Below are 18712 nucleotides of genomic sequence, written 5' to 3'. Positions count from 1 at the left end.
TGTCCTATGCTGAGGGTAAGCAGGGCCTGCCAGTTTCTAAGGTAACCTTGTCCAGGTGGCTGGCCTCTATTATTACCTTGATCTACCAACTGAGACATAAAGAACTCCCTACGAAACCAAAAGCTCATTCCACCAGAGCATTGGCTATGTCGGTAGCTTTTCAGGCTAGACTTCCAATGGAATCTATTTGTGCTGCAGCCACATGGGCCACTCCTCATACCTTCATTTCACATTACAAGTTGGATATGGCCTCCAGGAGTCGAGCTGATTTTGGTTCCACTGTGCTCAAGAGTCTGTTTCAATGAGCCACCCAGGGCTAAGGTGCTAGGGACGCTGTCCTATCCAGCAAGAATGAAGGTGAGATAGACAACTTAACATTAAGAAGTTATGTACCTACCATAACGTTCCATGTTAGTTGTCTTCATCTCGCCTTCATTCTTGCGTCCCACCCTTCATCCCCCTAGTCTGGTTAGGACCGAGAAGAATCCCTTTTGAGGCCGTCTTCCTATGGTTGACTTTTTTTTAGGTTACATTCTCCTCTGTTTGTAGCACTGTAGGTAAACCTTGTGGTGGGAACAGGTGTTTTTTCCATGGTGTTAGCTCTACCAAACAAGATCTGGATATCTGACCCCTAGCATAGTGGGATAAGGGGAGACCTCGAGCTTTAGTAAAAGGCCGAGTCGGAGCCGAGGATTGGCTCCGAACCCATCCAGCAAGAAAGAAGGTGAGATGAAGACAACTAACATGGAACATTATGGTAGGTACATAACTTCTTATTTTTCACTATGTCTAGTTTCCCGTAATGGAATTTGTTAAAAGTGCTACAGACAACTTCATGAACTCCCCTTTGGATGGAACTTTGCTGTTTATGCCCACCATAAAATCTGAAGTAAAGAAGCTGTAAAGTGATTGAAATATGGTCCCCAAAATTAGGGTAACATTTAGGTTTGCCAGCATCCATTTTCATGGAACCAGCATAGCCCTCATCAGCTTTAAATTCAAGGCTGCCAAGTGAATAGCTTTTGAGATTCTAGTCAGGGCTGCAGAGGATGTGGCAATGCCAAGAATGGCAGAACAAAGTACAGTTGTTAAAATCTTACAATACCAGTAGATGTCTTTCTGTTCACTTTTGCAATATTCATTACAGAAGGGATGTCCCACTCCGGACAGCCCATCGCTTGGCCAGTGTAAGTAAGCGTAAAAGAGATCTTGATTGGACTGTATGCTACATTTGTGCTCCCCGCACAGAACGTAGGGCATAAAATAGAAGTATGGATGCAACTTCCTAGAAATGAGTTGCCGCAGAAGAGAAGAGTCATTACAGGACAAAGGAGTCCCTGCACATCCAAAAGCAAAACATGCAGAATAAACAAAAAAGGGACTGGAGGAAAGGAGCTAATGCTGCAACAGTAAAGAGAAGGAATTCTACTGTTATGGTGAGATTTTATGCAACTGTACTATGTCCTTCCATATCACTGTTGCACTACTCATTACAGAAGGAAGAGTAAAAAAGTTCAAGAAACATAAAGGGAGGTGGAAGGTTGAGAGAGCCCCCAACAAACCCACATAAAATGGTTTCAGCAAAACCTGCTCAGGCCCTAGAAACCATTTCCAGCTTAAAATGCTTAATAAAGTATGCAATGAAGACCAAGTAGCAGCTTCAAGGATGGAATTGGTATCCAAACCCTTGAAGAAATCACTAGAAGAGGCAACAGCCCCAGTGGAATGAGCTCTAACAGATGCAGACAGAGACTTCCCCTGAAAAGAATAACAAAATGAAATGGCCTTAGATATCCAGGAGGAGATGGTTTGCTTAGAAACAGCCAAACCCAAAGAATTGGGATGAAAGGAAACAAAAAGCTGATCAGACTTACAAATAGTCCAAGTTTTATCCAAATAGTACCCAAGCTGTATGTACAAATCCAAGGTATGCAGGACACTCTCAGTAGCAGACTGAGGAGAAGGGAAAAAGGAAGGGAGTTGCACCAACTGATTCAAGGACAACTCATTGACTACTTTGGGCACAAAAGAAGGATTAGTAGGAAGGGACGCCCTGTCCCTGCAAAAAAAACCAAAAAAAGAGGAATGGCCATAAGGGCCTGGAGCTCAGAAACCCTCTGAGCAGAAGAGACAGAAACAAAACAGTCTTCCAGGTACAATGTTGCAAAGAAGCAGAATCTGCAGGCTCAAAGGAGCCTGAGTCAATTTTTCCAAAACACATGGTCCCAAGGAGGAAGAATAGACTTTCTTTGAAGCCTAATATGTCAGATGCCTTAAATTGCTTGACTTTAACAATTGGCTTAGTTTCTGGTGTCATTCCAAGGGGATCCAGTACCTGACAGCCTGGGAAGATATGATTGACAGACTATGATGCTTTGCTAGAGATGGCCTGCATCTGTATCACTTGGGCTTCAGGCTTCTGGCAAAGGTCCTTGCCTCTCCCATAGTGCCTTTTGTTTGGAAAAGTCATGATGTCGATACTTTCCAAGATAAAAATTTCAACAAAATGCAAATTAAAGGTCATTCTGCTAAACGCTAGAAGTCTAAACATGAAACTGCACTCATTGCAAGCATTCTTAACCCTGGAAGATGCTGACATTTGTGCAGTCACAGAAACCTGGTTCAGAGCTGCAGAGAGCATCCCAGCCTTACCTGTTACTCGTCCTATCATACATTTCAGACCCCAATCTGTGGGCAGTAAAACCAAAGGAGGTGGAGTTTCAATATATATTGCTTACCTCCAGGCTGGTCAAACAGTATGACACACAGGAGACACTCCAGATGCAATTAACCATTGACAAGACCCCTATTCAAATCATAGCTAGCTATAGGCCCCCAAATTTGACTCAAGATGCCCACTCCACCTATCTGGACCTCTTTGAATCTATCAAGATTCAACCGTTTACCCTGATCCTGGGTGACTTTAACTACCCAACCATAGACCGGAAAAACTACTCTTGCCAGAACACAAATGGCCAGAGATTCCTCGATTTTATCAATGAAAATGCCTTGGAACAGCTAGTCGATACCCCCGCAAGAGGTGATAATGTCTTGGACTTGGTATTAATCAACATGAGTAACCACTGCAGCACCCGTACAGTATCATCCTCCCACCTGATAAGATCTGACCATAAAACAGTCACTTTTGAAGTCACCAACTCCCCTGACCCCCCCCCCCATCTAGCTAGGGTCAAACAAAAAAAACCATCTCCAAAGTTGATTACAACCTTGTGAGCAATGGTATAAGCAGCTTTACAGCCCCCTCCCCTTCTGTAGGAACTGCCTCTAATGTCCAAATCTACACCAAAATACTATACGAGCATTTATATTGATGCATGGAATCAGGAATACCCGACAGGACAAAATCTTCCTCCGCAAGGAAGAGTAAACCTGTCTACAGGTGGGCATCTGCAATAAATGAATTGTATAACAAAAGGAAAAAAATTGCTGTACAGGACCAAGAAGGAGCAGGTGCCCAATTGGAAGCAGTCTCTCCTTAGCCTGAACAAGCAAATAAGAGCACTAGTGAAATCCTGTATAGGAACTTCATGTCCAAATGGGCCACATCTACTAGAGATAGTGATAAGGCCTTCTTCACATATGTCCACAATCTCAAAGGAAGCACCCAGATCTGTTCAGAACAGGTTGTCAAGGACACCACATACACAAATGCTGTAGATATCGCCAACTTACTGGCTGACAGATTCTGCGAAAACTTCACCCCTCTGTCCTCCATCAGTAAATCAGGACATCCTCAGTACATGCCCCCCTCCCCTTATCTCTGGGGAGCAGGTCATCATTGCCCTCTCAAAGGCAAAAAATACAGTCTCCATGGGACTCAATAACATCCCAGGCTGCATCCTACATGAACTCGGGTATGAACTTGCAGCACCATTAGACACCCTATTAAACCAAAGCCTGAGTACTGGCTTTGTTCCAGCCAAGTGGAGGACAGCCACTGTCATCCCTTTACACAAAGGTGGAGCATCCACCAGCCTAACTAGCCTGATTTGCAAGGCTATGGAATGGATTATCATGGAATTCATTAACAAGGACATTGACAACCTCCAAACACTTGACCCCAGACAGTTCAGCTTTGTCAAGGGGAGGTCATGTCTGTTAAATCTGGTTGACTTCTTTGAGACAGTTACCAAAGCCATGGACAAGGGGAAGACTGTGCACACTGCCTACCTTGACCTGGTCAAAGCATTCAACACTATTCCCCACTCAGGCATAATAGATAAACTCTCTCAATTAAGCATCAATCCATATTTTACCAGATGGGTAGCAAAATGGCTCACTGTAGAACCCACCTAATCAAAATAGGGGAAGCCACCTCAAGCAGTACACCCGTCATGAGTGACATAGCCCAGGGATCCATCTTGGTGCCTCTGTTATTCGGAATATACTTCTCTGAAGTGCAGGCCCAGTAGGCTATGGCTGACCAAGTTTACAGATGACTGCAAGCTTGGCACGGTCATCAATTCCCCAAGTGATGTGGACATCCTCCAAGAGGGTCTCACTCAAACAAATGACTAGTGCCAGAAACATGACCTCAAGGTGAATGCCAAAAAATGCCTCATCAACCCCGTTGGGGAGAGTGACGTCCCCACATGTCACATTAATAACAATGTCCTAAGAATGCAATCAGTCATGAGGGATTTGGGCACCCAAGTTGATAGCAACCAGACTTTAGACCACCATGTTGCTTCCGTTGTACAGAAAGCTTTCTACATGGCCAACCTCATAAGTAAGGGTGTCTCATCCAGGGACAAGGAGGTCATAACATCCCTGTATTCTTCCCTTATAAGGCCAGTTATTGAGTACAATGCCCCTTTGGGATGTACCTCACAAAGCACATGCAGCAGCTGAAGAGACCACAGAGGTTCCTCACCAGGAGAATCCAGGGCCTCAAACACCTACCCTACACAGATAGGTTAAAAGCCCTGTCCCTCTACTCAGTTTCATACAGACTCCTCAGAGGTTACCTCTGTCTGGCATACAAAGCAATCTCAGACCCTGCCCTGATGGGACCTCTGCATATCCACAAGTCAAGCTTACTCAACCTGGTCTGTGACATCAATAGGACTTGTTGACGGGACAGATTTGTGCCCCAGAGACTCCCCAACCTGTGAAATAGACTCCCTCTCCATGTCAAGCAGAGTACCTCATTATCTCTTTTTAAGCACAACCTGGATAACTAGATGGGAAACAGAAAATACACCCCTGGGATTCTACCTGTGTCCCTGCTGGACAGGGGCTGTTGGTGCTGACTTGTCTAAACACGGGCTAAACTCTTGGCTAGGCTTATAAGGGCCTCAGGCCCAATAGCCTAGTAAGTTTCTATGATCTTATGATCTCAACACTTTCCCCTTTTTCGTCTTCACTTGAAAAGCTTGGGAGGGGGGTTGGATGTGTAGATTGGGCACTGCAGAAAGCATGCTGCAAGTTTTACTGAGTTTTAGTGCCAAGTGATAACTTTTAGATTGGTACATTTTCATGGGGGTTTGGTTATAGTGTTCTTATGTAATAGGCAAGTTTGCATTGTCTCCTTTACTTATATGTGAGTAAATTAATGTAGTATGATTCACTGGTTGTCCTATGTGTATGCTTTAGCTTGCTTCCACATTGTAAGTATACCTTCCTGAGATGCAGGGTGGTATATTATCAATGTGCAGAAGGGTTATGTTAGACATGATGTGAGCAGTAGTCTAAAACAAAATCATTGGTAAAGTTAAGTGAAAGTAGTTCTAAATGTTAAGTAAGTTAGTAAGTTAGGACCTGAGTAAGTTAGTAAGTTAGGACCCAAAAAAGGGGGATATGCAAGTATGATGAAAGTCTAAATGTTATGTATGGTAGTAGGTTAGGGCAAAAAAAAAATGGGATGGGCAAGACTGATGAGGGGTGATAGAGTGAAAATTTAAAAGTCATTGTTTGACTGATTTGCTACCTCACAGAGCATAGGTTGGGTTTGATGTTAAGGTATTGTATCTATTTGTCTTCTTGTAATGTAGAAGAGGTATTATAATATTGTCTAGATATAAACTGGTTGAAAGGAGAGAAAGGTACAAAAGTTTTATGCCTAGCTCTCAACTTGTCCAGTAAGTTGTTGTTGTTGTTTGCCTTTCGGCTTTTTCCCAGTTAGGGGTCGCCACAGCGGAACTCCAGTCCACTAATGATTGGCAGTAGACTTTCACAAACGCCGAAGTGCCAGCTCGACTTTCAACCTTCAACGAAGGCACGCCCATTTACGCATCTTTCGAACGCCCACCCAACCACGGGGAGGACATGCAGACTCCACACAGCAGGCACTCCCCGCCCTCCAACTGAGAATCGAACGGGAGAACCTCTTGCTGTCAGGCAACAACGCTACTGCTGCACCACCGTGGATCACTGTGATTGATATAAAAGGTTAGCTGCCTAGCTGCCACCTAGGCTGTGAAGAGGGACAGAAGTAGTTGAATTCTGCCTACATGTCTTCTGGTTTGCAAAGATAGAAGTATGTATTAGAATACTGCATAGCTGCCACCTAGGCTATGAGGATTGACAAGAAAGAAACTAGAAATATGTATAAGAATATGCCTAGTTTTCACATAGGCTATGTGTAGTGAAAGGAGCTAAAGTGAGAAGATAGGAGTAAGTATTAGAATTTCTTACTAGTTGGCACCTAGGCTGTGAGGAGTGACGGGCTAAAGTGTACCGCCAAAGAAGAATACCTTCTGCACACCCTGTACATAAACAGACAACTCAGATTTTACCACCACAGAACCAAAATATACTCAGTTATTCATATAATTTGCCACAAACGGTTTGAGCTGGAAGGTTTCCAAAATTTAACTGTCCAAATGGCTCTCAGGCTGCATTCCCTATGCATACTTTTCCAGAAATAAGTTATTACCAGTTAAACCAAGTGCTTACTCCAGATCTGTCTCAGCTTCTACTGCCTTTTTCAGAAATTACTGTGGATGAAATTTGTGCAACAATATGGCCTGTATTACATACCTTTGCCAAGTATTATGAACACAATATAATTTCAAGCTCTAGAGCTTCCTTTTGATCTATAGGTCTTAGATGTATCCTGTCATGAAGCCATCCGAGAATTCAGGTAATTTGGGATTCTGTCCTAACAGTCAGACTGGAGAAATTCTATGAAATAAGATATGAAAGTTTTGTACTTAACATTATGCTGGGTCCTTTTCATCCTCATCCATCCGATACAAGATCCCTCCCAACCTTCTCCTTCCAAACTGTCACCTCTTCCATTGGACCTGGCAGGCCAGATTGAAGCTCTTCTGCTCTTCCTAGTTATAAGCATGACAATATGTCTCTTGGTTCTATCCTTAGTAACCAGGAAAACTCAATTTGAGATTAATTAGGACACAAGGGATTTAAGGAGGGAAGGTTTTTCTGAAGGAGCTCGAGGTAAGGAGCACTGACAGAGGGCTGACATGTGGCTCAGTGCTCATCAGTCATTTGAGACAGACTTGGATGAAAAGGATCCAGAGTTACAGTAAGTAAGTGATATGGTATACTACATTCTGGTTTGCTATGTGTTAACACTGAAAGAAAGATCTTGCACGTCATCTGAAAAGCTTAGTGATCTTATTCTAATGTTTAAAATGGAGCTGCATTTTCTTAAGCCAATGTAGCAGTGAAGGAAATCAATCAGTTGAGCCCTTTATTTAGCAGGATGCTAGTGTTTAAGACAATTGTTTTCTCTTTTTCTCTGTTCTTGTCATTGTTTCTTCAGTGCTTAACTATACACTTTGGTCTGTACTACTTCACAAGTGCTCACTGCAAATGTAGAATAGGAGTTAATGCAAGCAAACTAAGTCATCATCATCAACCCCCTTTTTCCCATTTTCTTCATAAGGTTGTGGTGTTGTGTTAATGTCCCCATCTCTCTCGATTCAATGTCACACTCTTGTGTTTTTGATGCTCATGTCTTCTCTCTCAGAATCAATGCACCTTTTTGCAGGTTGCCCTCATTTCCTCTTACCTTCTTCCTCTCTGTCCCCAGTCTTCTTCACCAGATTGTCTTCTGCATTTCTGAACTAAATGTTCACAGAGTTATTTGAAAACTAAAATTTATTATGATGTCAGCATTGCAGCCTTTCTAATGTTCTCTTAGCACTTCTTTATCAGTACCCATGCAATGCTGCCAAAATTACCTTGCAGTGCTGTAATAATGTTATGAAGTGGTCCCTGATCAGATGAACATGCACTTTTTAGGCAAGTGCTGATGTTGCAAAATAAATTTACAGAAAGCCACTTTCAGCAGGAATATGGTTTGCTCTTTACCAAATACTTATACAACCACAGAGTTGGCATACAAGTATGGAGGTGTAAGTTTGTTTGCCTCTTATGGGATGTAGGGTAGTTGCCCCCTGCAAAAAAAAAAAAAAAAGATTGTGAGTCATTGAATGTGAATTTCACTGAATTATTTTTGAGGCTTTGGCAGTCGGTAAAACGTTTTCAACAGACTGATATAAAGTCATAACAAATCATGTATGTAACTTCTGTGGTAGATTTTATAGTGCCAGGGTCTGTTTTTAATGTGCATTTAGTTTATCTGTTGTTGCCACCTTGATTTTAAGGCATTTCTGCAAAAGCATTTTGTAAATATGCATCTCTGGGACTTTATCTCTTGTTCACTATCTTCCTTTACGCATCTGCTTTCTTCTGTGAGTAACTTATGAATAAATCCTGTTATCGAGTCTGTGCCAAAAAGGCTTCCTTCATACACTGTTGGTTTTCTGTCACCAGATTATTCCATTAATCAAATTTGTAAGTACTTGAAAGAGAGATTTTAAATTTTACTCACTTTTGGTAAAATAATTCATCCACGATAGCATTTTGAATAGCTGTGCATTTCATCAGAATAATCCCCATCTACCTACTTGTGCAGTTTAGCCATCTGAAACTTAAGCCAGAGTAATTTGCCAAAGCTTATACTGGGAATAATTAATTGGTCATACTATCATTTAGTCATGTGATATTCATGCAAAGCATTCCGCATTCTAGCTACTGCAGCTCCTTATTTGGCAGAGAATTATTACAGACTTTCACATATTGCAAGTTGGAATGGCATGGTGGGGCTGGAAAAGGCAGGAAGAAACTCACAATATTACATGATGGAAAACTAACAAATGCATTCAATGATAAAATAATATTGTAGTACAGGAATGATCTGTTGTGCCCTTTGACAGGGTTTGCTAGCTAGAAATGTGACTGAGGACTTTGTGTTGTATTGACCCATCAGTTATATCCACCTCCATTGAACCAACTTAGGGTGTGTTATGCCAAGAATTTGTAATGAAGAAATTGGCTGGAATCCAGGTTTTTAAAAGCAGTAATTGCAAACATTTTGATCCTGAAGGCATTTTGTCCATGTGTTATGTGTGCTTGCTCAAATTTGAGACAAACAGCAGCAGGAGCTGATTTACAGAAACATCTTTGCCTCTGATGCTCAGAGGTTAGTGTCATTTTTTCATAACGTCACATGATTGCAGTTGCAGGATTTAATGCTAAGTGAAGTTAAGGGACAAGCTAATCTTGAACCAATAATATATATTTACTGTTGTAATGAAAGAAATTGCTATTCGTTTGTGGCTTTTAGAATTATTTAATATAAAGCAGTTATACTCCTAAGTATGTTAAAGTTTATCCATGTCATCTGTTATTTTTACCTACAGGGTCCAAAAGGATATCTGGGACCCGCAGGCCCTCCAGGTGAACCAGTAAGTAGCAAAACAAATCACCATCCTTAATTCTGCTACACCTTTCAAAACAGTGTTGTACTGTTTACTGTTTACAAAATGTGTACATTAACAATAACTAATGTACTAAAAAAATATATATATATATATATTCGCGTGTGTGTGTGTGTGTGTGTGTGTGTGTGTGTGTGTGTGTGTGTGTGTGTGTGTGTGTGTGTGTGTGTGTAATTTAGAACAGTGTAATGACAATACATGTTATGGTTCAAATTAACAGTGGCTGTCAAAATTACCTAATCAGGTCAATTAATCATGTATGATTTTAAGCATTAATTAATGTAACTTGAGATGTTAAGTTGTCAATCTCGCCTTCATTCTTGCTGGATGGGGTTCGGAGCCGATCCTTGGCTCCGACTCGGCACTTGCTTTAGCTCGAGAACTCCTTTTACCAGCTCGAGGCAACCCTATATCCCATGATGCAAGGCGGAACTACCTCAGATCTCGTTTGCCGCTTAGCGAAAGAGGTCTCCTTTGCCAGCTGAGGTAAGTTTTTTCTTGTTAAAGAAGAAAAAGTTCAGTTAGGGGTTTATTTTTTCCCTTTAGTGTTAGATTAGCCTGTACTTAGTTACAGCCCACCCTATTCCCTTCCTTTTAAACTTTTATTATAGTTTTCAGTTTAAAGTTTTAGTCAGGCCTAGTTCCCCAAGTTATTCCCTTCCTGTGTGTCTGTGTAGGGATTAAGTTGTGTGTTTGTGGGGACTGTTTGTGTCTATCCTTTTAGGATGTCTAGAGAAGGCAAGGTCTCAGGCTTCAAGAAGTGTGACCAGTGCTGTCAGAAAATGTCCCTGACAGACGGTCACACTTCTTGTGTGTATTGCCTGGGGCCTTTGCACCTGCAGGACTCCTGTGCATTGTGTCATGCTTTTAGCCAGAGAGTCCTGCAGGAAAGGAGGAACAAATTAATCCTCCGAGGTTTACTTAAACCTGAAGGTTCTCCTCCTAAGTCAGGGGCAGGAAAACCTCTTAAGCCACCGAAGGTTCAGGCTACAGTGTCCAAGCCTCCTCCGGTGGCTCCGGCTCCGTCGGAGCCGATATCGGCTCCGGCTGGAGTCGATACTTCTTCTGTTAGAGTAGTGGGTTCGGTGCCGACCGGCTCCGATACCCTGACTACTGTGGCCTTGTCGGCTCCGGCTGGAGCCGACACTTTATCCAGCATCGGAGCCGAGATATCCTCGGCTCCATCTGGGGTTCAAGGGACTTCGGCTCCGATGGCTTCGACCCGTAAGAGATCCCGGTCCCCTTCGATACTAAGTATTCACTCGGCCCCGGGGTCTCCTCTTTTGTCGGAGCGGAGCCATCGGAGCCGATCTTCGAGATCTTCCAGGCTGTCTGACCACGATTTGGAGAGGGTGGTAAGCAGGCTGTTGAAGTCTCAGGCACTGGCCCAAATGCTCCATAGCCCGTCTCAACAGACTTGGCTATAGCCCGATTCTTGAGATTCCTCCTCCGACTCCACACCAGAGTTCGGAGCCGGAGCTTCTTGGGACAGCGACTGTTTCGATGCCGGAGCCGATACATCCTTCGGCTCCGTCGTCTTCGGCTCCGATCTCCTCCTTGAGACCTTCCTTGGAGGGGTCCGGTCGTCGGGTTTCCACTGTCGGCTCCGAGGGGGCTAGTGGCATCGGACCCTTGTCCGACCCCGCTCTCCCTCTCGGGGCTTCGGCTTTGGTAAGCTCGGCGCGGACATCGGCCTCGGAGCCTTCTCTCCTTGGAGCCGACCATTCCTGTTTCTTCGAGCGGGTGTGTTCCGGTCTCCCGGGGAGAGGAGCCTTTGAGGTGATGAGGAGTGTCTTGGCCTCTGAGCCTGGTCAACGGTCTATCCCTTTAGCTCCTCCCTCATCAGTGCCTGCAGATGCCTCTTGCCAGCCTCTTGCTCTCAGGCCCAGGGATCCATCGCCCCAGGTTTCCCCACTGGGAATTTCCTCCTCTTCCGAGGTTTCTCCTGATCCTGCAGGGGAACCCCCTCGGAAGAGGACGTGTAAGAGGAAACACACAGACTCCCCCGAGTCTACTACATCTGATACCGACTTAGATGAGTCGGAGGGTTCCCCCCGGTCCCCCTCTGAGGATGTCTCCTTTTCAGACATCCTTGAGCTCCTTAAACAGAGGGGGAATTGGCCCTCCATTGACCCCTCCGAGGATGAGTCAGTATACCTGGAGGCTTTTGGATCCCGACCCTCCACCTCCTGGGTGTCTCCGCCTTTCGACCCACTCATGCAGGTAGTGGCTCGGAAGGCGTGGCTCCAGATTCTGTGGAACCTGTCCCCAGGAGACCATCCAAGTTCATCACGGCCCCTTCGGATAAACAGTTCCTGTCCAAAGGTGTCTCTGTGGATGCTATGGTGGTGGCGGCGGCCACTAAGAAGGAACTGGCGGATCCTTCAGTGCCTGTCCATCCTCCTAATAAGGATTCTAGGACCATGGACAGGTATGGAAAGCGGATGTTTTCTTCAGCGACCTTTGCTATGCGTTCGCTGAATTACCTTTGTCACTTCACCAGGCTTCAACGAGATATTCTCAAGGAACTGGGAGAAGTTGTCCAGGATCCTTCTGCTGCTGGGGCTCAGGAAAAGATGGCCTCACAGCTTGCTATCCTGAATTCCATATCTAACTCCTCCATGCGGCTCATATCTTATGCGGCCGATGGAGCGAGCAGGGCCGCAGGCACAGGGGTTGCTCTTAGACGCCAAGCCTGGATGTGGCTGTGTAATTTTGCGGACCCCTTTAAGGCGTCCTTCACCAACACCCCCTTTGACGGTTCGGCTTTGTTCGGACCTCAGGTGAAGGATACTTTGACCAGATGTGAGCAGGACGGTAAAACTCTTTCTGCCGTTGGAGTCCAGTTTTCCACTCCTTCTAGACCATATCCCAAGGGTCAGAAGGGGGGGAAGATGTGGTTCCGTAAAGCCCAAGGAGCTACACCGGACACACGTGGTCAGTTTACCCCCAGAGGCAGAGGGGGTAACAATAATAGACGCCGCCCTAGAGGCAGGGGGGGTCCTCAGAACCAGGGCAACAGGGAGTCTCTTCCTGAGAAGCCCTTTCAACATCCCTGAGGTGTTGCCCGACTGTCCACCCTTGGAGGCAGTCGGGGGAAGAATTTCGCTGTACCCAGTAGCCTGGCAATCCCTATCCCAAGAGAAGTGGGTACAGTCGATCATATCCGAGGGTTACAAAATCCCCTTCTAAAGGTTTCCCGTACCTCTACAATCCCTTCCAGACATCTCACCCGGTCAAAGGGATTTGGCAAGACAGGAAGTTTCAAAACTCCTGGAAAAAAGAGCCATCCAGACAGTTCCGGCAGACCAAGTAGGATCCGGCTTCTACTCAAGATTCTTTTTGGTCCCCAAAAGGACGGGAGATTGGAGACCAATACTAGACCTAAGCAGACTAAACAAGTCTGTCAAAAGGCAAGATTCGGATGGTCACGCTGCAATCCATTCTGCCCTTTCTGGGCAAGGACAACTGGATGTGCTCTATAGACCTTCAAGATGCGTACTATCACATAAAGATTCACAGACGCTCCAGAAGGTTTCTCCGCTTTCGGCTGGGAGCCAGTCATTACCAATTCAGAGCACTGCCCTTTGGCCTCACTTCAGCCCCCAGAGTGTTCACCAAATGCATGGCAGTGGTCACAGCTCACCTGAGACGTCGAGGATTCCAGGTGTTTCCTTATTTGGACGACTGGCTCCTCTCCGCCACCTCCAAGCATCAGCTTCTTCGGTCCAGAGACTACACCCTACAGCTTTGCAAGAGACTAGGAATTTCGGTAAATTTAGAAAAATCCTCTCTGCTGCCTTGCCAATCTATCACCTTTATAGGCGCAGAGTTAAATACCGTCAAAATGTTAGCCAGGCTAACAGATCAAAGGATTCTGGACATCCAGAAATTTGTTCAGCTTCTGTTACAAAGCAACAAGATCAAAGCCAGGTTTGTCTTGAAAGTTCTAGGCCTAATGGCTGCGGCCATTGTTCTTCTTCCACTGGCTCGCTTCCACATGCGTCTCCTGCAGTGGATGTTATTCACGCAGTGGTCGTACCACGATCTGCCCATGAGACACGAAATCTTGGTAACACAGTCGTGCAGGGCTCATCTACGATGGTGGATATCTTCCCTTCTTCTTCATCAGGGCCGACCCTTTGTTCCCCCTCCTCCAGTTGCCACAGTCACCACGGATGCCTCTCTGATCGGGTGGGGGGGGCATTATCAGGGCAGGATGGTCCACGGGACGTGGCAACCCATAGAATACCACCTGCACATAAATGTCCTGGAGATGAGAGCAGTGCTTTTAACGTTGCAAGCCCTCGACGACTTTCTTCCCACGGCGACTATTGCAGTACAGACGGACAACATGTCCGTGGTCTGGTACATCAACAAACAGGGCGGAACCAGGTCCTATCCCTTATGTCGAGAAGCTCTCAGACTTTGGCAATGGGCGATCTCTTCTCAGCGGTTTCTGATAGCAACGCACATCCCCGGCAGGTCCAACCTATTGGCGGACAGGCTAAGCAGATCTATTCTGATGCCTCACGAGTGGTCTCTCAATCAATCTGTAGTGGATCAGATTTTTCTGAAGTGGGGCACCCCTTGTTGCGATCTTTTCACTACCCCTCAAAACAGCAAGTGCCCAGATTACTTCACACTATTTCCTCTTCCAGGCCAACCCTTGAGAGACTCTCTAACCCAGGATTGGCCTCAGGGACTTCTTTATGCTTTTCCTCCCTTTCCATTGATTCCACAAGTCATTCAGAAAGCCACCGTTTTGAGAGCCAAATTGATCCTCATTGCTCCATATTGGCCTCGACAAATTTAGTTTCCGTCTCTACATCATCATCTTCTGGTGCAGCCCTGGCATCTGGACCCAGTTCCGGATCTTTTGATCCACCAGTCGGGTCAGTAGCACCGGGCCATTCATTCTCTCAACCTCACTGCTTGGTTGCTCCACTTCCTTCCCTAGCCAGGCTACCAATGATTTCTGACTCAGTCAGAGACATTTTAGTGTCTTCTTTAAAGTCGTCCACTAGAACTGTTTATGCTAGCAAGTGGCGGCGTTTTTTTGGGCAAACGCCAGAAATATTGATCCTTTTACCGCTCCTGTACATTCTGTTTTGGATTTCCTGGCGGAGGTTTTTCATTCAGGATCTTCGTCATCTACAGTCAAAGTACAACTGGCTGCTATTTCCAAGTATCATGTTGGCTTGCATGACAATAACATCATGTCTCATAGGTTATGCAAAGCCTTTTAAGAGGAGTTTTTCTCCTAAAACCGCCTGTGAAACATCCTCCTCCGCAATGGGATCTAAACTTAATGTTGGCATCCCTAATTCTACCTCCTTCGAACCGTCTGCTACGTGTTCTTTAAAGTTATTGACGTGGAAAACTATATTTTTACTGGCTGTTACTTCTGCAAGAAGAGTTTCTGAGATTCAGGCCCTCTGTATTCGCTCACCTTATCTGGTTTTTCATAAGGATAGGGTTTCGCTCAGAACTAACCCTTCCTTTCTTCCCAAGGTTGTATCTCAAACCAATATTAACCAATCTATTGATCTACCAGTTTTCTTTCCTAACTATTCTGACAGAGCTGAACAGAAGCTGCATTTTTGGATGTTCATCGTCAGCTCAGGTACTACTTGCATAGGACTAAACAAATTAGAAAATCAGACCAATTGTTTGTCTCCTATGCAGAAAACAGGTTAGGTCTTCCAGTTTCTAAAGTGACCTTATCTAGATGGTTGACTTCCACCATTTCCTATGTGTACTCTCTAAGGGGCAAACAACTATCTTCTAAGCCAAAAGCACATTCGACCAGGAGTCTATCCACTTCTGTAGCCTTTCAGGATAGACTTCCCATTGACACTATTTGTGCAGCAGCTACTTGGGCCACGCCTCATACCTTTGTGTCTCATTACAAGTTGGATTTGGCCTCCAGAGATAGGGCCAGTTTTGGTTCCACAGTTCTCAAGAGTCTGTTCCATTGAGCCACCCGGGATACAGGTGCTAGGACGGTCCCATCCAGCAAGAATGAAGGCGAGATTGACAACTTAACATTTAGAAGTTATGTACCTACCATAACGTTCCATGTTAGTTGTCTTCTCGCCTTCTTTCTTCCCCTCCCTCCTTCCCCCTGGCCTGGACAGATCTTGGAGAGTTCCTATTAGATTGCTTCCTCTGGAGCATTGTTATGAGGACTTCTTTTAGGAACCATGGTTCCTAATTATGTTAGGATAGTCTTTAGCAGGGTCAGTTAGCTGCCAAACGAGATCTGAGGTAGTTCCGCCTTGCATCATGGGATATAGGGTTGCCTCGAGCTGGTAAAAGGAGTTCTCGAGCTAAAGCAAGTGCCGAGTCGGAGCCGAGGATCGGCTTCGAACCCCATCCAGCAAGAAAGAAGGCGAGAGAAGACAACTAACATGGAACGTTATGGTAGGTACATAACTTCTAATTTACCAACAGTGTGTACTGTTAAGATAAAGGATTTAATTTTATTGCCAACTAATCCAGTATGGAAATATGCAGTGTGCTGAGCAAGTATATCACTGCTAAAAGTGAAAATTGTTAACCATATAAAGTGTCCATACACGTGAAGCATGAGTTTTCAAAGATAAATTCAAAGACTGAATTCAAACTTGATTTCCTTTTTTTTCATGAAGACAAAATTGTTGTGCAATTCTACTTTTTCAGCTGTTATCCATGCAAATTAAAAATGTTCAGTGTATTATATTTTTCTAAATTTTCTTACTTAACCCTCTGGATGTTGGTAGTGAATTCTCAGCACCTATACCCCACCCCCACCCCCAAATGGCTTATAACGCTATTCCTTCCTTTTTGGATAAGAGTATTGGACATACATATACAGGGATTGTGGTGTTATCAAATATGTTTGTTTATTACATGTTGCTAGCTTTAAAATTTAGCTGAGCCTCAGTCCTTTCTTAGAGACTCTGTGAAAGTTTTCAAGGTGATGTGTGCATGTTTGTGTACGTCTGTCTGTGAGTGTTCAATTACAGGACAGTGAGAGTAATGAAAAGTCCTCAGATATTTATGAAAAGAAAATGAAATGCATTTTAATGTACATCAGACAGCAACAATCTTTGCAAGCATAGGTTATGTACTAATTTATGCAACAAGTGATATAAGGTCTTAGTTATAGATTATCTGAAGGTAAGTACACTTTTGAACCTGGGTTATACAGTAGATCATTTGTTTAAGCAGTTACATTCATCAAGTAATGTCCTAACTGTTCCACTGTTAAGGACATTTTCAGTACTTTTGAGTCCTACAAGTGAAAAAGTTCTCTGAATATCAAGTAATAGAAATGTCCAGAGCTTATAAAAATAGGCCCTGAAAGCTATATTGTACCATACTTGCTGACCTTATGGTGCCTTTATTGCAAAAATGTTTGGTGAATTCATTTGTTTTGCTGCAGTGTACCAAGAAATGATTAAAACACTAAATGAATATGTCATACCTGTGGTTTCTATAGCAAACCTTGTAATACTGTCAAGAGCAGCTTCTCATAGGTGCATGTGTGAAGGTTGCTGTTTAGGGAGGGATAATTTCCCATCCAGATGTCTACGTGAAAGCTCCCTCTTAGCCAACTCACCTCTGTCATCATTTATTACATTCTGTATTACATTGTTCAGCATGCGAGTTGCATCTTTGTCTTCAGACTAGTCTTTGAGTTGAATAATTATATCCTGATCCAGAAGGCAGCTTGGTCTTCTAATTAAGATAATTCATTGGAAACTTCACCAGCAAGAACTAATATAATAGCTGAGCTCAGACAGGAAATAAAATTTCCCTCTTAATAGAATTACTTTGAGAAGAATTTAACATCTCTTTGCTGTCCTTTAATAAAGGTTTCATATTAAGGAATTGGGCTTGCAGCTAGAAGATGATCCATTAGACAGGACTGGTTGAGAAAAGCAGGAGAACATGCTCCATGTATACACAGTGCCTTAATATTTGAGCAAAAGATAAGCAGAATAGTGGGGTTTCACAACTGAATCACATTGTACCCTTGCTATAATCTGTTTGAATTCTGTTTGAGTGCACATTGTGGGGTTAGGAGTATGATTTGCCAGTCTCACTTCCTCTAGAGGCAAGATTCATGTTTACTCGCTGGAGGCGAACATAAAATATTTGAAAAATGTTCACTGAAACTACCTTCAATGAACATCCAAGGAATCATTTTTGTAAGGGGTAAGCCCCACTGCACCTCTGTGACCACACAACAGTGGAGAAAAAGGCAAAAGCATCAGTTGACAGAAATAGTTTAATTGAATGTACTTTAGTCTTGTTACAATCTCTGAAACCATCTTAGGCAAATCAACAGCAACCAGAGTATTACAGCTTTAAATGGCTTCATGTGTTAAAATTAATAGCATACATCATAGCATTTGCCTTCCTCCAGGTCCTTTGGGTATATGAGACATGTCCTGCTGCATTGTGTATCCTTATGCAACATCCAGAAAACTAATGTAGTTATAAGTGAAATTAGTTGGATGGAATTTCAAGCTGGTAAATGTAAGGATATATATAGTCTGAATGAATGAACAACAACTTCTATTCCTATAAAATGTGAGAAGTAAAGAATAAAGTTGTTTTATGGTTCTTTCTGTGATTTAAGACAAGATCAATTCATCATTCTTGAGTCAACCAAAAATCACTAGTCAACAGCAATTTCTTTTTTTTTTCTTTCATTTGTTTGGAAAGCTCTTTACTCCTCACACTGTTCTGTCTAGGGTATTTCTGTTTTTATTTCCTGTCTACAGATAACAGCCTAACAAGTAAAATTGTTATACATTGAACCGGGGATAGCAATTTGTTTGTCAGCCAGCTCATGAGATGTATAGTCACGTCTTAAAACCTTGTTTCACTATTATAAATGCCTAAGTAATGCTGTTAAATTTATGTAATAGTAAAGTAATATTTAT

At 43.7% G+C, this 18712-nt stretch overlaps 1 protein-coding gene across 1 annotated transcript in view; it reads left to right on the top strand.

The window, feature by feature from the left end:
* Positions 1 to 18712, top strand: part of COL24A1 (collagen type XXIV alpha 1 chain) — a 3617818-nt gene that overhangs the window by 1426613 nt on the left and 2172493 nt on the right. Inside the window, exon 8 of the mRNA XM_044086026.1 lies at positions 9696 to 9740. Coding sequence (XP_043941961.1) covers positions 9696 to 9740 — 45 coding nt within the window. The remainder of the gene's footprint in view (positions 1 to 9695; positions 9741 to 18712) is intronic.

This window comes from Protopterus annectens, chromosome 10.part0, assembly GCF_019279795.1.
Source record: "Protopterus annectens isolate FY-2018-M chromosome 10.part0, PAN1.0, whole genome shotgun sequence".
Taxonomy (NCBI): domain Eukaryota; kingdom Metazoa; phylum Chordata; order Ceratodontiformes; family Protopteridae; genus Protopterus; species Protopterus annectens.
Note: the sequence above shows the minus strand (reverse complement) of the source record. Positions and strands in the feature narration are given on the sequence as shown.